At 46.8% G+C, this 21,398-nt stretch overlaps 1 protein-coding gene across 1 annotated transcript in view; it reads right to left on the bottom strand.

The window, feature by feature from the left end:
• The window catches only part of LOC138573356 (tropomyosin alpha-1 chain-like), a 132,235-nt gene extending 111,278 nt beyond the window's left edge, over positions 1-20,957 (bottom strand). Inside the window, exon 1 of the mRNA XM_069649329.1 lies at positions 20,707-20,957. Within this exon, the coding sequence (XP_069505430.1) occupies positions 20,707-20,820 (114 nt within the window). The 5' untranslated portion in view covers positions 20,821-20,957. The remainder of the gene's footprint in view (positions 1-20,706) is intronic.
• Between the last annotated feature and the right edge of the window lie 441 nt (positions 20,958-21,398).

Consider the following 21,398-nt stretch of genomic DNA (forward strand, 5'->3'; position numbering starts at 1 on the left):
AGGGGAGCTTAACCAGCCAATTATCTTCCGCACTTGGGAAACAATCTAGCTACCTCCTGCGGGAATACGTCATCTACCCGCCGAGCTAAAACACTCAACTAGTAGGAATCCTCATCTAATCATTGATCTACAACGTCAATTCATAGGAAAGCCACACCTTCCTTATACAGGTGCCTGCAATCTAGACCAATCAGCGTGCTCCGTCAGTCATACGCCCCACTCAATCCGCTCTGTGACGTTATAGAGGACGGAGGACGGCCCTCATGCCTGTCCCGCTACACCTCACACATCCATTGCCGCTTATTAACCAAAATCTTTTTCAACACACTATAACAACCGCCCTCCACCCTCTTTACAATTCCTCCCCCCTCCCGCACAATATTACATTGCCGGTTGTGTTGTCATACTCACATCAAGTCCTCGTTCGCCGGTGCCACTCGACCGTGGGACCCCCTCCCAATCAGCTCACCACCTCCCCTCGTCTGGACCACGTCTGCACACTCACCAACCGCGGGCGGGATACTTCTCAAGTCGGCTCCTGACAGCCAATCTCCGGATTGCGCAGTCCGGTCGTCTCGCAGTTCCGTGATGGTCCTGTAGTCCTCAAAAGGGGGCTACGGCAGAGGGGGCCGAGCTGCCGGGACACCTTGACGCAAGAGGTCTTGTCGAGGTTGCCCTTTAATTTAAGCAGATCTCAAACAGATCTCAGCAGTGCCTCCAACTTGTCGGGGTGATTTCCCGGGGCCGGCAGGGCCGTCCGCGGACCTCTGGGGCAGGGGAGGCCCCAACTCCTCCCGTGTCCCAAAAGGAGTATGAGGCTCACACAAGAGCAAGGTAGATACTGGTGTTTATTACAGAAACAGGCAGGGACGAACTCTCAGAACCAGATGCATCCGGAAGGCTCTCATCATTAGTGGACTCACAGGTCCTTCTTACCGTTGTATGACGCGCTACGTGCGTCACCTGGTAAAACTATCCCCAAAACCCAGCGCCACTTCGGGTTGGCTCCCCGAGTGGTGGGGTCAGTATGGTTACTTATAGTAAAGGATGTTATTGGGTGAGGAAGGGTCAGGTGGTACGCTTGGGCCATCCCTAACAATTGCTACAACAAATTTGTTACAAGGGGACACTTGGTGATTGGCTAGACTATATTGGCATCATGATGCACCCCTCGTATTCTGATTGGTGCACCCGCAAGCCCCCAAGCCTCGGACCATCGTTGTTCCCAGCTCGAGGTGTACCTGCTGCTGGCAACAATGTATGACCATGTGTCCATTGTATGACCACCTGTCCATTGTCTGGCACTGGACAGGTCTGACTAGTGGCTAGTGTGCATGTCTTTCCCATCGCTGTAGGTGTCCAATTTGTCACTTTATTGTTGCAGACTGTGCCCCAGATGTGAGACCCCAGCACTCTTCTGTCCCGTATGTTTGGCATTGTGTCAGGTCGGTTTGGTCATGTGTGGCGGGACCGTGGCTGGAGCAGAATTATGAGCATTTGATTTGTATTTCGGCTCGTACAGCGTTTAGCAGTGGCAGGTGTAACCTTGGCGCAGGGAGCTTGGCATGTAGATTGCAACATTGCAGCCTTGGTTGTGGGCTCTCGTTGGGGCTCGTTCTGCGTGATCAGCGCTTTGCAGTTTTATCTGAGAAGCTTCTGCCTGGGGACTCTTGCTTTGCTGCCTACCTGGGCCTAGTTTCTGGGTGGCGGTACATGATCCATAACATGGGGGTTGCGAGGGACGACAGAGGGTCACCTGCATTAGTAGATATGTAGGGTGGCGTCTTCATGGCGTTAGTGGCGAGAAAGAGTCTGCAAGCGTATACACAAGCTCTTCAGGCATCTTGAGTTTCTGCGGTGCTGTAGGTGGCCTATGTGGGAAATAACAACGATGCATGTCTGTGGGTGTACACGGTTCTCTGTGTCATAGCACTGAGTATGTTCTTCGTGTAGGTTGGTGTGTGAGTGACCGATGTGCATGGTGGCACATGTGTTCTTTTCTGTAAGCTATGTCATCATGGCATCTCTAATGATGATGGCGTTTTGTGGTTACTGTCTAATCGAGTTGGTCCATAAGGTCGAAGTCAGTTCCACCTGAGGTTCCCGCACGTGGTGTCATTAATGGGCAGGCTCCCTGGCCATGTGGGGCGTGGCCACAGTGGATCTTGCCATCTGGTGTGGAAGTGAGCGGGTCAAATTCCTCTCGCGGTGGGTGCTTGGGTTGTGACGTCCTAGGCCATGGTTTGGATGAGAATGGGGGGAAGGGATTTTCCCATTTTCCCTCTTCAAGTTCCAACCAAATAGGAGACAGAAATTCAGGGGTGGATGGCAGAGGGCAAGGGCCAATGGTAAATCTGCGAACCTGCAACAATGTAATAGATAGTTTTATTGGCAAGGTGTAGGCTAGCCACCTGACATGAGAAGGCCAATCAACTAATAAGCCTATAGGCGATCTATAGGGTATACTACTTCAAGCTCCCAACCATAAAGGGGGATATAGTTTAGGGGGAGAGTCCAGGTGATGACGCCATTTGGTATCAAAACTGTGACGCGCATCTTGTGAAATTGAGAATTACTGGAGAATCGTGATGGTCCTATATAGTCCCGGTTGGTTTTTTGTAATAAACAAGAGTTCTAACTTGCCCTTGGCTGAGTCCTCAGTTTATTCTGGGGAAAGAGTTGTTGGGCCCTTGGGAGCCAGATGGGTAAGCTCCTAGCCATCCCCAGACCTCTGGCATACCGGGCTTCTCTGCAACAAGAGATTCCAGACTCATTGGTGAGCCCTCAGCCTCATTAATAGGACCTCATGTTCGTTGACTGAATTTCACACTCATTGATATGAGCAATGCTTCATTAATAGGAGCTCAGACTCCTTGATAGGAACTCATAAGTATTTGATTAGAACCCTGACTCATTGACTAAACCAGATCATTTGTAAGGAGCTCAGAGTCCTTGATATGAGCTCATTGATAGGAGCTGTTATTTGATGAAAGAAGCTTAGGGCCATTAATAAGAGCCCAGTCTTCTTGACAGGTCCATCCTCAGTGGCATATGCTCTGAGATGTTTTGAATGGAGGTGCAAGAATGGCGATTCGTGCACGACAGTTATGAAGGCATAAATGTTGGTGATCAAAAAGTCTGGTGCAGGGGTTGCAGCGTTGCCTGCTGTGCTCCGGACCCTAATCGAGAAGTAAAAGAGAGCAGGTGAGGCACTGTGTATCTCCATATAAAATATTATAGTTTAGACAGAAGGATAACTGTCAGTTGGGTATTTCTTCAAAACTGAGATATTCACAATTTCCAAATGATATATACCTATTAAGTGCTTTTTCAAGACCGGGCATGATACAACTGGTGCTCCTCATGGCCCTGTGGACCTTCAGTTTAGGCAATGTGAGCCACACAGCCTCGATAAGTTATTCTTTCAGGGACTCTGCAGCAATCAATGCATCTCAGTGCTTTGTGCATAATCGAGCTAATAACCACTTTGGGGGAAGTCCCAAACTCATTCATCTTCCCAGCACATTTGTGTTTACTTTGCCAACTTTCCATTTGTGTTTTTTATATTGTTCATGCAGCACCAGTGTTATCAATCTTGTACAGTCTTGATAAAGGGCTTGAAGCATGAAAAACACGCCAACCATTTGGAATTCCGGAATACGTGCTAACCTAATGATGAATAAACACCGAACTGGCAGCAGTCACTCTGTCTGCACTATAATATTCTCTAGGCGGTATTACCTCTTAATCTTTGCCAACATCCGAGTGTAGACTCCTGCATACACTGACGCTCTCAAGGAGTCGATCTCATTGATAGGAGTGCAGACACATGCATATACTGAAACTCTTTAGGAGCTCATCTTATTGACATGAGTGTAGACTCCTGCATACACCGACACTGTTAAGGAGCTTATCACATTCATAGGAGTGCGGACCCATTCATGCACTCAGACTCTTAAGGAGCTCATCTTCTTGACAGGAGTACAGACTCAGGTATACACACAGAGACATGTTAGGAGCTTATCTTGTTGACAGGAGGGCAGACTCTGCATACACTGAGACTTGTTATTGGCTTATCTTGTTGCCAGGATTGCAGACTCATGCATACACTGAGACTCTTTAAGAGCAAATATTATTGACAGGAGTGCAGACTCCTGCATACACTGAGACTCTTAAGGAGCTCCTCTCATTGATAGGAGTGCAGAAAACCTGCATACACTGAGACTCTTAAAGAGCTTATCTCATTGATAGGAGTGCAGCCTCCTGCATACACTGACAGGGTAATTCATGGATTATTTGTGCAAAAGAAAACGCGATTTGTGCGCCATTCTGCCCGCAAATCCCCATTTGTTAAACAGGGATTTGCAGGCAGAGTGACGCACAAATCCCATTTTCTTCTGTGCCAATAATCCATGAATTACCCCCTGAGACTCTTAAGGAGCTCATCTTATGGATAGGAGTGCAGACTCTGCATACACTGAGACTCTTAAGGAGCTCATCTTATGGATAGGAGTGCAGACTCTGCATACACTGAGACTCTTAAGGAGCTCATCTTATGGATAGGAGTGCAGACTCTGCATACACTGAGACTCTTAAGGAGCTCATTTTATGGATAGGAGTGCAGACTCTGCATACACTGAGACTCTTAAGGAGCTCATTTTATGGATAGGAGTGCAGACTCTGCATACACTGAGACTCTTAAGGGGCTCATTTTATTGACTCCTGCATACACTGCGACTTTTAAGGAGCAAATGCACATTCATAGGCATCAAGACTCATTGAGAGTTGTGGATTCTCACTGAGAGGAGTTAATTAATTGAGAAGTGCTCGTACTCTTTATGAGGACTTATTCCTAGACTGAGGCTCGCTTATGGGATCTCATGCAAACATACTGCCTCGCAGTCACTCTGGTGTACTCAGACACTGCAGACATACAGACATGCTATAGCATGTATACAATAGTAGAACTCAGGAAATGCCGACAGTTACAGTAAACAGGCCCATCTGGTCTATCTGCGTACACGCTGCTGCACGCCCTGGGGGTCCCTGCTTAGTGTCAGGTTCTACCCCGGCCGTTCCCAGCTCTCACTGCCTTTTGCGAGTCGCAGGTCTGTTGCGCATCCTGTTTCTTTACTTCCCACTGCCTTCCCAGATACGAAACCGATTTTCAACTCAAGCAAATCAAACATAGCTTCTGATTTAGATCACTTTAAAAGTCTCCATAAAATGTCATATTTTTCCAGAGTAGCGATGGTTGCGTTGCCCTTAAAACATGCATCCGCTCATCTCCATGATTTAAATATAGCAACGCCATCATCAATTTGGTAGTTCTTTTTATATCCCTAAACCTAGTATGCAAAACCAAAGCATTTTTGGGAGAGCTCCTTTAAATCTCATTAATTCCCGGATTTATGTTGCAGTATTTAAAACTGGTGGATTTCCTCTGGAAGCCTTTGAGGTGAGTCAGCATTCTTAGAAGCGACAGACTGTAGGGTTGGGATAAGTGCGGCCTAGACAGGCAGCCGGCATGCTTTAATTCTAATGCTCTCTGCCAATCCCCCAAAAGGGACGGTGACCCCCTGCAGGGCAGTCCACAAGTGTCATCGTGTTCGGTTTGGTAGCTAATCCCTCGGCTCAAGAATAAAGCTACCACTCATGCACACTAGCAAGTGGTGCACAAGAGGAGAGGGCAGCACATCTAGATCATGTCATTTTTGCAATGGTACCACTGATTTCTGGGTAATAATAACCTGGAAGCTGCAAGCCTAGGTCATTAGGGCTACATGAATTATTGTTGTTATTATTAATATTATTATTTTATGATAGGAAATGTTGATTGTTAGGGAGAATTTCCATTTCTTTGCCAATTCCCTTTAACCTTAGAGACCCACAGTTCTTTTGCTTGATTCAGGGCTTTTTACATTTTTACTCCTGAGTGAGTGAGACTTTTTTCTCACTCACTCATGTGTTTTTCTGACTATGATTTTCTGTGTTTCTTACTGTTTTATGGAGTTTGGTAAACTCCACCGGCATCTGCTTCTTGCATTGTGACACACAGCACCTTTTGTGCAGTGCCAGTGAGAAGTCCTTTGGACTTCTCTTAATGTTTAACTACATTTTCTTGGGTAAACTACTGTTCCCAAGAATAGTAAAATGACCCCTGTCTTACTTACCTTTACTTTATGGGTCGAGCACACACCACCCTAGGTGGAGTGCTAGGGGGGTTACATAGTAATTCCTTTAACCCATTCCTCATGTAACACTTTGTTACACTAACTCGCTTGAATGGCTGATGGCAGTGGTTTCTTTTGTACTACCTGGTGACATGTATATGCAGGCTGATGCCTCAGCTGCAGTACAGCAACCAAGGGTGACCATGTTCACAAAATGGCCCCTGTCTTCTTTTTTCGCCATTTCTTGTCAGTTAGTTTCTTCTGGGCTTTTACTCTGTTCTTTGAGTCAGATTTGAGTCCTTTGTGTGTTTCACCTTTGGCGGCCTAGGGCCATGAAGCCCACCAAGGCTCCAGTGTGTCTGGAAAGGCAGGAAGTGAAGGAGGGTCCCGAAACTTCCCTGTCCTTTGGGTCTAGGTGTACCTGAGTGAAACCAGTTCCTTTTGGCTGGCCGGCTGTCCTGGAGAACAGCCACCCTGCTGGGTGATTGGCAGCCTAGGACTGTGAATGAATGGGATCTTGCAAAAAAAAGTGAGGTTTTTGGGACTAGAAGCAGAGACGAACACTGAAGGACAACATCTGAAGCAGAAGATGAGAGAAGATGCCAGTAGCACCCTCCTGGTCCGCAAAGTGCCCGGTGAAGACCTGCAGATGTGCTGACCATGTATTTGAATTGATAGGGAAGACCCGTGCAGGATGACTTCGTCCCTTAGGCTGGTGAGACCAAGCACCAAGACAAACTCTATTTTGGCGCAACCTGTGACTTGCTGTAACATTCCAAGGCTGCAGAATCCCAACCTCAACCATCTGTAAGTGCATTGTCTTCCTAAGTGCAAATATGGCCAAAACTTTGTGGACATCCAGAGGACCGGGCAGAAGCAGGAAATCCGTGTCCAGAGTCCCCTCGCCAGAGTCCAGGACCAAGGGATCAAGGAACTTCTAACCATTGCTGTTCGTTCTTCTTTGGCGCCGAGAAAAAGGCACCAAAATGACAAAGAGATGCTGGATTGATTCCCTCTCTCAAGTGCTGCCGCAGGAGCCCACCAGATATCCTCCCTTCTATCACTACGACCAAGGACCAGGAACAAGGGTTTACTGCATTGCACCCAGAAGGCATCCAGCTGGAACAACTTCTTCAGTTCAAAGGTACTGCGGGACTTGGGCTATAATATTTTTTTTTTCCATTTGGGGTGCTTCCTACCTTTGGGAGTGCTATTTAACTCTACTCTGAGTTTACCTCAACTCACTTGCATAGGCTTTTCAGCTTGTGCTTTCTAAAGGTGACTCCGCTTGAGTTGCTGTGATTTCTTTTAGAACACTCACTATTCAAGAACATTTTTCTAAGAAGAAGAGCATCAGAACTTTGACTTTGTCCATTGACGGTGGCTGTCATGGCTCCCTAAAGGCCTCTTTCTGAACCTATTGGCTTTGGCATTGCTTGTTCCCTTACACATTTTAATTGTTTAATACTGTAATACTGGGATAAAAGACTGTCTACATCCCTGTGGGAGAATCTAACTGTTTTTATAGAATATCAGTCTGTTCTGATCTACCCCCTGTGTAATAACTCAATACTGCAAAGGTGATATGAAGTAAGTGTTGTACTAACCACAAATGACGTCACCTCTGGGTGCTGTAAAATATGTAACATATGAATGAATTACTCACCTGCTTTATTGTTCACTTTTTTAATTGAATCCTAATTTGGGATTAATGTTACTGCTAGTTACTGCTTTTTAAAGAATGCTTTAAATATCTGTGCATAAATAAATATGTATTATATAACTTTAAGTGTGTGTTTACTTTGACACCTGTATTTACAGATTTCATTGTACAACGCTACTGCTCACATTGACCCCTCTTGAGATAAGCCTGGCTGCTCAGTCACACTACCAACTTGTATAGTACAGGCCTATATTAAAAGGTGGGTTACCTAATGCCAAGAGATAAGTCTTGTGTAGTCCCACAGCAAGGACTGCACTAATTCTTACCTAACATTGATCTATTCATTGAGCGTTTAACCTTGTAACCGGAAGGACAGAATTTGAATGTGACTAAAGGTAACAGAATGCAATCTGTGAGGGGAACGCTCCTGAATTGGATATTTCTTAAAAACAAATGTAATCCAATTATTTACGAATTCCACACGAACAAAGTAAAAGGTGGGACCTGCTGGAAAGTGTGTGTTATCAAACAAACAAACTTTCCTCACATACTCTCTAGTTTAAAAAGTGGTGAGAGGTTAAACCCGTGCTGGCTTCTAGCCCATGGTGTGAGTGATTAACTCACTGGTATCTATGAAGCAGATGTGTAAACTACTTTTCTGCACAGTCCCAAAACATACCAAAAGCTAGAGGACAAAATGGAAAACTTCCAGAAACAAAGTTGTATGCAGGCTGGATAGTGCTAATGAGAAACCATGTAGCAGCTTAACATGACACATTCGCTTAAAATCCTGTTGGCATTAAGAAGTTGGTTTAATATTATGCAGAAGTGTATTCGCTCCCATGCCATATGCTTAGTGGTCACGGAAAGCATAATATTCATTAGGAAGACTGCTAGGCCCAAAACCGTGCCTGACAGCAGTGAGTTTTTTTTGTAAATATTGACGCCTCATGTTAAATCTACGCTAGCATGTCAGATGTTCCATCAAACCTGCTGCCAAAGCAATGCACAACCAACCTACAAATTGGATAGCAGATGATTTTAGCATGTTGCCAAGAAAATATGTGGTGATATGAACAGAAATAAATGTATCGCAAAGAAGTTCAAGCTAAATGCTGCGCTAAACTTGCCATTCACCGAATGATCCTGTTATAAAATGAAACATCTAAGAAAGCTGCCAATATCTCAAAACCGACACCAGCTGTCCTGGCCACAACCCAGGGAGACCCTTTTCCCTACCAGGCGTGCTCTTTCTCACCTCATCTAGGAGTAAAGTTAGAAATCCCATTGTAGTGCTGCACGCATAAAAGACAAGCTGGATTTATTGTTACATAAAAGAATACCCGGAAACCCACCTATTCCGTAACATCGGGCATCCCATTAGTGGTGCTGGTGGGAGGACAAGGCATGAGACGAGTGTGATTAAGCTACTCGAGGATTTGGGTGGCACTGGGAACTGGAATGATGGCTATTATGCTCTGAAAAAGGACTTCAGTCTTAGAATGGATTCTTAGAATGGATTCATGGGATTGGGGAGAGAATTTCTCTTGCTTAGCTACATTAAGGAGCTATTTGTTTGTATCCGGGACATTATACACCTACAAAAAGCCCCACCCTTACATAATTATTTGTCCATCTCGGAATTTACGACGCTTTATCCTATTGTTGTGCCTCAACCGTCTCCTTTTTTCTGTCGGTGGTGGGTAGCATGAGTAAGATCCCCAAGACAGAAAGGTTTTGTCCAATCTGCTTAAACAGGCTAGCCTTGGAGACTTCGAAACATGTCCTATGTGAATGTCCGTTATTAGTAAATATTTGCGAGCAGTAGTTGGGCGACTTTGTACATCGGTTGGAGGTGATTAAAACTACTGCGTCCTGGCACTGAGTACATCTTTGAATTTGGCATTATACAGGGTCTGGTTAGCTGCCTTAGGGAAATTGTACATTGTAATGTGGGGTTTTTTTTGTTTTCATTTTTAGCTCACTGATGTTTAAGTGTCATGAATTTATATGCATTATTATATCATGATGAACTATTTACATGTAACTGGATGTATGTAGAAGAATAATGTAAGAACAGTTTTGTTTTAAATGTGTAAAGCTTTATATTAAAACAAACTACATTTAAATAAATCAAAAAAGACTCTTAAAGCCTTTACAGCTGGTGATGAGCAGGTTACAGTGTATACATTTACTGTAACCTTGTACCCTAAAAAGAGCACCCAGATAACTTCCGGTTCGGTGCACTATATAAGCAAATAAAACAAACAAACCATTTAGATTTCCCAGTATGCTCATCAATTATACCAGAAGCAAGGCACCCTGGGAGTTCATTTGCTTCCCAATGGGGGAAAATGTGGCAAAGTAGTCTCATGCCTGCCATTTGCAATTGGGCTCTAAGTATCTCATGAGGTCTGGGTTCCACCACCCCCTGTGTGACACTGGGCTCTAAGGAGTTACATGGTGGCTCCCTCTAGCTTACCTGCCCATTCGCAGTAGGTTATGCAGAGTACTAAATGCTCCAGTTACTGACCCACTCCCTATAGGTCAGGAGAGTCTCCCAAACAAGTGGTTTCCCGGGTTGGTGAGGCCCCATGATTAACTGTAGGAGCATGATGCAGAGACTGTGCGCATAGCCCTCGCTACACTACAGCCCCAGGAAGACCCAGCAATGGTTTGACAAGTGAGCATGACAGTGGGAGGAGATTGCAGGTAGTAAGGTATGGTCAGATGTGGTAAGAACAGCATACAACGTGCATACTACCACTTTAAAAAAGCGTCTAGGCACTAAACTAGTACTCAGAGATACCTGACAAGTCCCCAGAGAGTTTTTGATAGTCAATACATAGTTGTTGTGGGAACAGGAAAGTCTTTAAGCTGCGCCTGGATTCCTGATGATTTACAGTGAGGCGGAGGGACAGTGAGGCAAACAAACATTTGGGGACCAGAGTAGTCCTGTTGAAGCTGGGCGTAACATGCATGGAAGTGAATATTGACAGAGCCTGTTACAAAAAAAAGGGGGCACGATTATGATGGAACTTGTGCGCAAGACACCGAGGCTTAAACTGAACGCGTCGCTCCTCAGGCAACCTGTGTAACATCCAGAGAGCTGAGGGGACACGAGACCTGCGACACATATGACAGATGAGCCTAGCAGCAGCGTTCTGGACACATGGTACTTCATGTAGGGTGGAACCAAAACCAAATTAACTGCATTGCAGGGATCCAGCCGACGGGAAGCAAAAGCGTCAAGCAGCTGGATTGTATGAGGGAAAGTACAATACTCCAGAAATCTTTTTAAAGAACGTAAATTAAAAAAGAAAAAACAGGTTCTGGAAACTATGGTGTGTTATTCCAGAGAAAGGAAGGGGGCCAGCCAGATCCCCAGGTCCCTAACTTTCTGGGATGGGCCAGGACATGCGCCAAGTGAATTGGGGCACAACGTATCCGACCACAAAAGTCGAGAGCTGAGGATTTGAAACCGTATTGTTGTATGTATGATTTTCTCGACAACCACGGGAAGATAATAGAGTTTAGCAGAATATCCGTGTTTTGCATATTGAACTTTAAACAATTAGTATTCATCCATGAGCTGACCTGAGAGCGCTGCTCGGAGAAATACAGAAAATAATCTTGTTGAAAAACTGTACTTCTTTTAAAAACACAGATTTTCAGGGCGAGAGGGCGAAATCAAACGGTTGAAATCTGAAACAGATTTTTTTTAAAGTGATGGCAGATGAAAATCACTTCCTCCATTTAGGTTTGCTGCCTTTTGCAACTAATAGCACAGCTATGTATTGGCTAATGTGGACGCCTGTTTATGAACTGAGCAATATTCCCCGAGGTCGGGGAAAGTACTGCCTGGTAATGGTCCAGATCCCAAGTTGAGGGGGGTTCGAACCATTAGCACATGTGTCTCCAACCTTTTGGCTAGCCAAATGTTTTAGACTGCAACTCCCATCAGACCAAGCCAGCATAGTCAATGGTGAGGGATCATGGGATTTGTAGTCCCAAACATCTGGAGAGCCACAGGTTGCAGACCCCTGCATTAGCACATGCTGTACAATGCGCTAATAGTTTAGTGGTAAAACGGCCCTGGAATGAGTCACAGGACATCTGCACGGCCGTGCCCCTTACTGAATCCTGATCCGGCTCCCACACAGCAGACACAGGTCGGGGGTTCACTGATTCACTGTCTGGCCACAAGGGGGAGTAAGAGAGATGTTTATGCCAGAACCCTTGCCTATTCCAAATAGCTTGCTTTTCTAAACACAAGGGATAATGAACAAATAAACTCGGTGCACTTGAATGTACAGTGCAAGCTCTTTGATCTGGCTCTTAATTAACTGGAACACTCTACTAATGGTATCAGGTAATAATATCGCTGCAAAAATCTTGCTGCTAAAAAAAAATTGCAGTAAAAATGCCGTGGTTTGACCCGGTAAATGTGTAGCCCATTATACCATTTAAGGGGAGCAGGGTTTGTGGGGGTGTCCCGGCTCCCCTTAAATGGTATATTGGGTCCGGGGGTTATGGGAGTGACCCCCGCATCCTTTACATGATTGTGGCGAAAACCACAGCATTTCTGGCACAATATTTTGTATCCACTGGCATTTTTGCCGCAATTTTAAGACATGGAACCCTACTAATTGGCACCTGTCTGGCGAATGAGATAAGCTGCATAACACAGGTTTGAGCCTGAATAAGTGAGATTCTGGACGGTAGAGGGACAATAGACCAGATGGCCAGGATGCTCGGTTACCCGGCCTCTTATCTCCCTGCCAACTGGAAAGCTGGCATTCGGTGACCAGGAATATTTGGTTATCCAGCACCACTTGTTCTTCATTGGTGCTGGATAACAAAACAGTACGAGCTTCTTTTGTCATTGTTGGCAATACATTGAGACATTTTAATGTTCAATGTTCACACTTTCCCCCAGAGAAATATGAAAAACATTTCCCCAGATGTTATGCTCACATGTTTTTCAGAAGATTTGATTGTCTCTAGTTGTAAAGTAGCCCTGCTGTGAATGTAAATTGCATGCCAGTGTTTTTTGTATGGGAGTGCTGCTCTACAAACCCGGATTTTCGTTTGCGCTCCCTTCTCTAAACCAAGGTTTTCTCTTAAGGTGCACACCTTACCAGACATGGACAGGCTTGGGACTCAGGCAAATTCAATAATCAAAGACACACACCTTTGTAAGGAAACAAAAGACGGTCGTGGCAGCAACACATATTGTGGGGACCCTTTGGCTGGGTGCTGTACAGCTGAAATAATACTTGCTTGCAATTCAGACTGTGATCTGACTGCATAGAGCCCAGCACTGGAGATCATCAAACATCGAGAATTCACCCTGCAGATAACCACCGCCACCACCACCACGGAATCGAAAGGAAGCAGGTCCAGATTCCCCGGGCAGGGGAAGGACTGGCAAAGCCTGAAACCTATATGGGACTCAGTAGACGACCCACCGCTGACCTAATCCCAAGAGGTGCTCTGCCCCGCTACAAGGGTGAGGACCCTCAAAGTGCTATGCATTGCGGAAGATGGGACATATAGCCGATGGATACAATTTAATGTCAGCCACACGAAGTCCCCAAAGCTGAGCAGGCCTGGTGGATCGAATCTACGTGTAGTACTGACAAGACTTCAGAAGAGACGAAGGTGTTTGTTCAGGCATGAACCACAACATCCTACTGTGTTCCCAGCTTGCTGGAGGTCCAAGAGACTGTGGCATCTCTATGATGGGGTGAGGGGGCACCTGCCCCCCTTACAAAATCTGCCCTCCCATTGGGCTCCCTCTTCCTAGGAGGCAGGTGTAGGCTCGGGGTGCTGTGCTTGCTGTCTTTCTATGGAGAAAGCCAGCATGGAACAGAAGAGGAATGCACTTCCGGGCTGATGCCTGGGGACCAACAGGGGCCTGGTATGGGGCTCCTGCTCTGGCTGTTGAGGGCAGCATGCTGGGTATGGGGCTTGAAGTCTTGGTGGTAGGGGGCAGGATGCCAGGCATGGGACTTGCACACTGGGTAGTGCGAGGCCGGATGTCAGTGATTGGGTTTGTACTCTGGATGGTGGGGGACAGGAATCCAGGTATGGGTCTTGCAATCCTAGTGTGATGGTGGCAGGATGCCAGGTATAGGGCTTGTGTTCTAGGTGGTGGGGAGGCAGGATGCTAGGCATGGGACTTGTGCTGTTGGTGGTGGGGCGGCAGGATGCCAGGTTGGGGTTTTGTGTTCTGGGTAGTTGGGGGCACGATGCCAGGTATGGGGCTTGTGATCTGGATGGTGGGGGCAGAATGCCAGGTATGGACCTTGTGTTCTGGTGGCAGAGGAGGGCAGAATGCCAGGTATATATGTTGTTTGCTTTCTGGGGGGTGGGCATGCAGGATGCCAGTTATGAGGCTTGCAATCTGGGTGGCGGGAGGCAGGATACTAGGTATAGAGCTTGTTTTTTGGGTCCAGGACAGGATGCCAGGAGCTTGCAATCTCGATGGTGGGAGACAGGATGCCAGGTCTGGGGATTGCAATCTTGGTGGTGAAGGCAGGGTGCCAGGAATGGGGTTTGCACTCTGGGTGGTGGAGGGTGCCAGGTATAGAGCTTGTTTTCTGAAGGAGGTGGTCAGGAAGGATGCCAGGTATGGGACGTGTGCTCTAGTTGGTAGAGGGGGAAGAATACCAGATATGGGGCTTGCAATCTTGGAGGTGGGGCGCAGGATGCCAGGTATAGAGCTTTTTTTCTGGGTTGTGGGCAGGCTGTATGGGGTTTGTGCACTGCGTGGTGGAGGGGTAGGATGCCAGGTTTGGGGCTTGTGCTCAGGGTGGTGGGGGACAGGATGCCAGGTATGGGCTACCAATCTTTGTGGTGGGGGCCGAATGCAAGGAGTAAGGCTTGTACTCTTGGTGGGGGCGGGGACAAGGTGCCAGGTATGGGGCTTGTGCTCTGGGTGGTGGAAGGGCAGGGTGTTAGGCATGGGGTTTGTATTCTTGATGATTGGCAGGCTGCAGGCCACGTATGTGGCTTTCAATCTCTGTGGTGCATGCTAGGATGCCAGGTATAGAGCTTGTTTTCTGAGTGGTGGGCAGACAGGATGTCAGGTATGGGGCTTGTGCTCTGGGTGGTGGAGGGACAGGATGGCAAGTATGCGGCTTACACTCTTGGTGGTGGAGGGACAGGAGGCTGGGTATGGTGCTGGCAATCTTGGTGGTGGGGGCAGGATGCCAGGTATACGGCTTGTGCTCTGGGTGGTGGGGGCCAGGAGGCCAGGTATGGGCCTTGTGCTGTGGGTGGTGGAGATGCAGAAGGCCAGGTGTAAAGCTTGATTTCTGGGCGGTGGAGGGGCAGGATGACAGGTATGGGGCTTGTAATCTTGGTGATGGAGGGGCAGGATGCCAAGTATGGGACTTGTGCTCTGGGTGCTGTGGGCCAGTATGCCAGGTTTGGGATGTGTCCTCTAGGTAATGGGGAGGCAGCATGCTGAGTATGGGGTTTGTGCTCTGGGCAGTGGGGTGCAGGGTGCCTGGTATGGGGCTTTTGTTCAGAGTGGTGGGGAGCAGAATGCCAGGTATGGGGCTTGTGCTCTGGGTGGTGGGGGCAAGATGTCAGGAATAGGGCTTGTGTTGTGGGTGGTGGGGGCATGATGTCAGGTATGGGCTTGAAAACTTGGTTGTTGGGGCAGGATGCCACATATAGGGCTTGTGCTTTGGGTGTTCGGGGGCAGGATCTCAGGTATAGGACTTGCGCGCTAGGTCTGGGCTGTGTTCGGTCATTAGAGTTTTGACTTGTGGGTCTCTACCTTACATATGGTGACTCTACCAATAGTAAAATGGCATTATTTGGGCATGTTCGAGCTGCAATTGGCATATTATTGCAGTCCCTGCATGGCAATACATCACATGTGGCAACTGACCAGGCATATGATGGAGCTGTTGGTGGATATGAAGCTGCCCTTATATCAGAACTTGCCATGCTGGGGCAGAGTTGAGCTGGGTGCATGTCACTGTTGGAACTGGCATTATGTTGACAGTGATTAAGTATAGTTGTTTGAAACTGGCAACGCTATGCTTAACTGGCAGGCTTGTCCATTGTGCTGAATATTGCATTTTCTCAGAGGACCACGGTGTATTTAAACATTACCCCAGGCAGGTTGTCACTTTTGTTAGAAACTCCCTCTAATAGAGCAACATGGGTCACCCTGGATTGACAGAAAGAACCCTGCCACATTTGAGCAACAGTGAAGTATACTTTGAATAACATTTTGGTTGGCATTTTGGTAGTAACAACTTGCAATTAATTTTTGTTCTGGCACTTCCAAACCAAATGCTGTGGACTGCATGATATCCTGGCACAATATTAAAACTGGTGTCATTTATACAGACCGCTGATGCATAATTGGCATTGTGCTTACAGTTGATGCTCTAGCATTGGAAGTATTAGAATATAGAATTTTTTGTACAAAATTGCTTGCAAATGTCCAACTTCCTCAAATATTATGCTGTAGAAATGCACCATTTTTACCTCCTCATGTTCTCTTTGGACCATGGCAATTTGGGAAAAACATCAGCCATGTTTATGTGCCCATCCTACGTTTTCCTGTGGCCCCTTTTGAGCCCCATAGATCTTATCCACCCCAAGCACCTAAAACAACTGTGCCTGGCAGCTATCACATGCGCTCATGGGGACTGAGATGTCTACGCAAAGACCTGCAAGTGTTTCACGGTAAAGCAAAGCACGTACAAGATGGAGATAGCAACACTGCTAGACCTTCTTGAATAAGCCATAATTAACCGGTTTGACGGCTCATTCCAGGAGGACCAGAACAAGGCTGGCGATGAAGGAGACTCAAACTCAGCAGGCTGGGCGGACACCTCCCAACAGCTACTGCAATGCCCCAGGGAATTAGTTCAGAAAGATGTGAGTTCGGCCAAATACCAAATGTTTACTGATGGCCGCCACCCAGAGCCTCATCTATTACTGTAGGGAAATGCTGGGGGGAGATATGTGATGAAGTCCCATAGATTGTAGTGGTGGTTGAAGTGTCATTGGCCCTAGGGGCAGGTGACCCACTTACTCTTCAAGGAAGTGGCCTCTGAGGAGGCGTAAGGGAGATTCTCTGGGGCTCTGTGCTGCAGCCCCATTCAATAGCAGAGGCCAGTAAGTGGAACACTAGATCGCCAAAAATCCCTATGACTCCAGGGCCAATCAGTGGAACCCCACTTACACCAGCTACAAATCCTGTAAGTCACATTACCATCACAGACCTGCCCAATGCAAGCCAGGGACAATGACACCTGACTCTGCCCTATTTAAAGCCTTTAGTGGGGCCCTTAAGCAAAACTGTAGTTTGCCCAAAGACTACCAACCTTACCTGGGAAAGAAAACGGTGAAGTAGTCCCCATACCCAATACAGAGATTTACAGGATACGTGGATTTCTGGAGCAGAAGGACGCAGTGGTTTGAAGATATCAGGATCCATGGTCTGGCCCACTGCGCCAAGATACGACAATAAGATATGGTTCCATGTATGCTAATCTAAGGTGCAAAATGTTCAGAGTGCAATAAGACTATAAAAAAGTATCAAGTTGATTGATGTGTTATTAGTATCATACAAATATGTACTGTTTAGTACCAATAATCAAACGCAATTCTCTTTGTATTCGTATGTATAAAATGAACCAATAAAATCTTTGTTTGAAACTAAAAAAAAAAAAAAGATAGCCCAAACCATTAAGGTAAATGTCAAACAGGGGAGCCCAAAATGTAGAACGTTGATGTAGAATTTACAACATCAATGCAGAACTGAGAGCTGCAAACAACAGGCAGACCAGTAGAGACAAGGAGGCCGAGTGAAATTCAAAATGGCTGTCTCCTTTCATTAGGTGCATCCCAGGGATGGCACAGGAATGGAGTAGTCCCTGCCAATTACTTCAGAACCTTCTCCTCAAGCTCCAGCTGCAACCTATCACTTGGGAAGCCAGCCCAGGGGAGGTTTAGTACACTGTAAAAGAAGCTCCAACCCTGATCAGTATGTGTGTTGTTGCAGTAGCAGAAGGATGACTTTTGGAGAGAACTGGAGAGTGACAGGAGGAAAGCGAGTGGAGCAAGGAGGAGGAGACTGGAGCTGACAAGTGTGTTAGAAAGCTGTGCACATCCTATTGCGGGAGAAGAAGGTTCTGGGCTAGTTATTGGAGGTTGAAGGAAGAGAGAGATTGGAGTGGGTAACATCATCAGCAGAGTTTTTGGAGGTTGGTAGACTAGAAGGACTGAAGGAGGGAACACTATCAGAGTAATTATTGGAGGTTGAGGAAAAGAGGGATTGGAGAAGTCAACACCATCAGATGAGATGTTGGAGGATGAGCGCAATCAGAGGATAATAACAGAAGGATTGATATTATATGGCATTTATAACGCGCCTATGCACAAGTGTTTCAAGGCGCGATGAGGCAAGGGAGGGGGCACAAAGGGAGGACAGACAACGATCTCACTAGGCCAGGAGTCATTTAGATCGCGCAAGTGCTAGGGAAGTGGGGGATAGATAGTGCAGCACAAGGAAATAGATAAATATCAATAAGTAAGGTAAGGCCAGCAAGTGCAAGGATAAGTGCAGACAACAGGTGTCAAGTGCTGGTAGGGGGACTGCAGGGATACAGAAACAGTCCCCAAGTGCGGGGGTTGCCAGGCAGGCAGTCCAGGAGTGTGAGACTGGCAGGGGAGGACCTGGGCCCGAGATCCGAGGTTGTCCAGGTAACCAGTGCAGTTCAGGTTGCAGCCAGGAGGTCAGCAGGGGAGGAGAGGAGAAAAAGCAGAAGCAAAGAGAAAGGTTTTGAGGTGCTTCCGGAACTGGAGATGGTTCTCCTCAAGTTTAAGGGAGGCAAGGTGGCTGTTCCAGAGGAGGGCTCCAGCTGAAGAAAGTGATCTACCACCAACTTGTTGCTTGGAGAAGTGACTGACCCTGTGGGAGTTGGAGGCAGATGAGCGAAGAGCTAGAGAAGGAAAAGATTTAGGAAGAGAGAGTTGAAGGCCTTGTGGACAATGCAGAGGGTTTTGAACTTAATCCTCACAGCCACTGGGAGCCAGGGCAGAGATGTCAGTCCTGGAGAGATACGATCCTTGGGCTTGAGGCCAAGGACAAGTCTCGCAGTCCTGTTCTGGATGAGTTGGAGAGGGCAGAGAGTAGAGGCAGGCAGATTTAGAAAGAGGCTGTTGCAGTAGTCCAGCCCAGAGAGAACCAGCGCCCTGGAGACAGTGAGCTTCTGGGGAAGGAGAGGAAAGGAAGAATACTTTTGCGGAGGTGCAGCTGGTAGTGTGACTTCTTAGAGACGTCAGAGATGTGAGGAGAGAAGGAGAGTGTGGTGTCGGAGATGACCCCAAGGTTTTTAGCCTTGCAGGTGGGAGCAGGAAGAGGGCCAATAGAGGCGGCCAGAGAGTGACAGGAAAGGAGGGGGTGGGTGTGCCGATGAGGAGAATTTCAGTCTTACTGGTATTAAGGGACGCCACTCCTGGATAGCAGACAGACACAGATGAGGGAAGGAGAAGAGGTGGACGAAGGTAGCCTGAAAATGAACTGAGTGTCATCCGCATAGCACTGAAAGTTGGGGCAGAGAGTGGCAATGTGGTGGGCAAGGATTGCCAGGTATTAGTTGAACAGACAGGGAGAGATGTTAGACCCCTGGGGACACCACAGGTAGAGAAAAAGATAGTGGAGAGGAAGGACCCAAGTTAGATTGTGGGAAGAGGTCAGATGAGATCAAGCCAAGAGGGGTGTTGGAGGAGGGGGGAACAGAAGTCGTAGAGCAAGAAGATCAATTGGAGTATTGGTGGAGCAGAGGGAGTTGGCAGAGGTAGGAACGTGATAGTAGATTGAAGAATTTGAGGAGGAGACACATGAATTGAAGAAGGAAGTGACAGAACTTAAAGATGTGGCTGGAGAATTGAGGCAGGGGATATGAGGGTTGTTGGAGGAGGTTAAAAGGATCAAGAAATAGACCAAGCAGTGGACATAGGAGTCAGAGAACTTAGGCAGGACAGTGGGGAAGTCAAGAACGAGGCTGAACAATATTAGAATGTGGAAGAAGTGGTGTTGCAACAGGAGGTGATACATGGTAAAAAAAACAGGGCAGAAGAGGTAAAAACAGAGGATTTAATTGTAATTGTGACTATACAAATGCACTTACAAGGTTCATGAAGTACTACGGAAATCCTTCTGCACCCGTTATTTCTGATGTAATAGGCAACTTGTGCTAATGCAGCAACATGGGAAATAGCTTCCAGTAGTTATATCACAGGCATGCCTGGGTGTCTCAGAATCATCAGTGCCCACAGGCCATGGCTTTGAATTTCCATTTTCTATGCAAATATCACTTTCCAGGCCATGATTGGGGGTTCCAGTTATGTGTATCTGCAAATGTATGTAATTTATCTATACATTTTTGTTCAAGCCTTCTTAAACCCACCATAACTTTGCTTGTATTATATATATATATATATATATATATATATATATATATATATATATATATATATATATATATATATATATATATATATATATGTTGTGTCATTTGACATTTGTATAACGCCTACTGATATTGTTATGGGTTTGAAGCACTGATATATATATTTAATAATAATAATAATAATATATAATGTATCTTGCCCATCCAAATGTATGCCAACACCAAGTCAAAACAGCCATTTACTCTCACTAGCATTTCTACTTGATTGTCTTGTGTTACGTTTCCTCCGTGTTAATGCAGCAAGTAAAGGCCAGCGCCGCCCACGGAGGTAGCGCCAGCCACTCTTTGCTATGGAATCCCAGTGTTAAGAGCTGGCGCTGTTACGGCCCCCTGCGCCTCGGGAGAGCCCTGCGTGTACCTGTTTGCACTTGTCCTCCGCCGCCTTCTTGTCTGCCTCCGCCTGCTCGGCTCGGTCTATGGCGTTCTCTTTGTCGAGTTTCAGCATCTGCATTTTCTTCTTGATGGCCTCCATTTTGGCGCGCGGACGGGGTGTTGCTGGCGGGAACCGGTGTCAGGGAGCGGCTGAGCGCACACTAGGACTGGCAGGCAGGCGAAGTGAGCACTCGGTGTTCTTACAGTTGCTTTAAACTCATAGAGACCTAGAGTGGGTATTTTGGACGCTGCTGATGGCTTCCCCCGCCCATTCCCTTTTTTTTATCACAATTCTCTCCCTACGGTATTATCTGGGCATACTTTGCTAGAGTAATCTCCAGTGGTCAGCCAAGCTCCATTTTTGGGCCGCTCCAATTTGGTAAAGGGGACACAAAGCTGCTGTTTCCATTTTTAACTTTCGGACAGAAGCAGGTGTTGACATCTGAACAGAGCAGGCTTCAAACAAAGCTCATTACCCCCTCGGCGATATAGGCTCTGAGTTGTTAATCTGGAGGCCGGTATCTGCCTCTTTTGACAACTCTCTTTTGACAACTGCCGGCTGAGGGCAGGGCCACCCGACCCATAGCTTCCAGCGTGAACCTCTTCCAGCTGTGCCTGTAACTATGCCACTGCCATCTCTTCAAAGATGTGCGCCTCTATTAATTAGTACCAACCCTG

Source organism: Ambystoma mexicanum, chromosome 1p (assembly GCF_040938575.1).
Source record: "Ambystoma mexicanum isolate Mex_15411 chromosome 1p, UKY_AmexF1_1, whole genome shotgun sequence".
NCBI lineage: Eukaryota > Metazoa > Chordata > Amphibia > Caudata > Ambystomatidae > Ambystoma > Ambystoma mexicanum.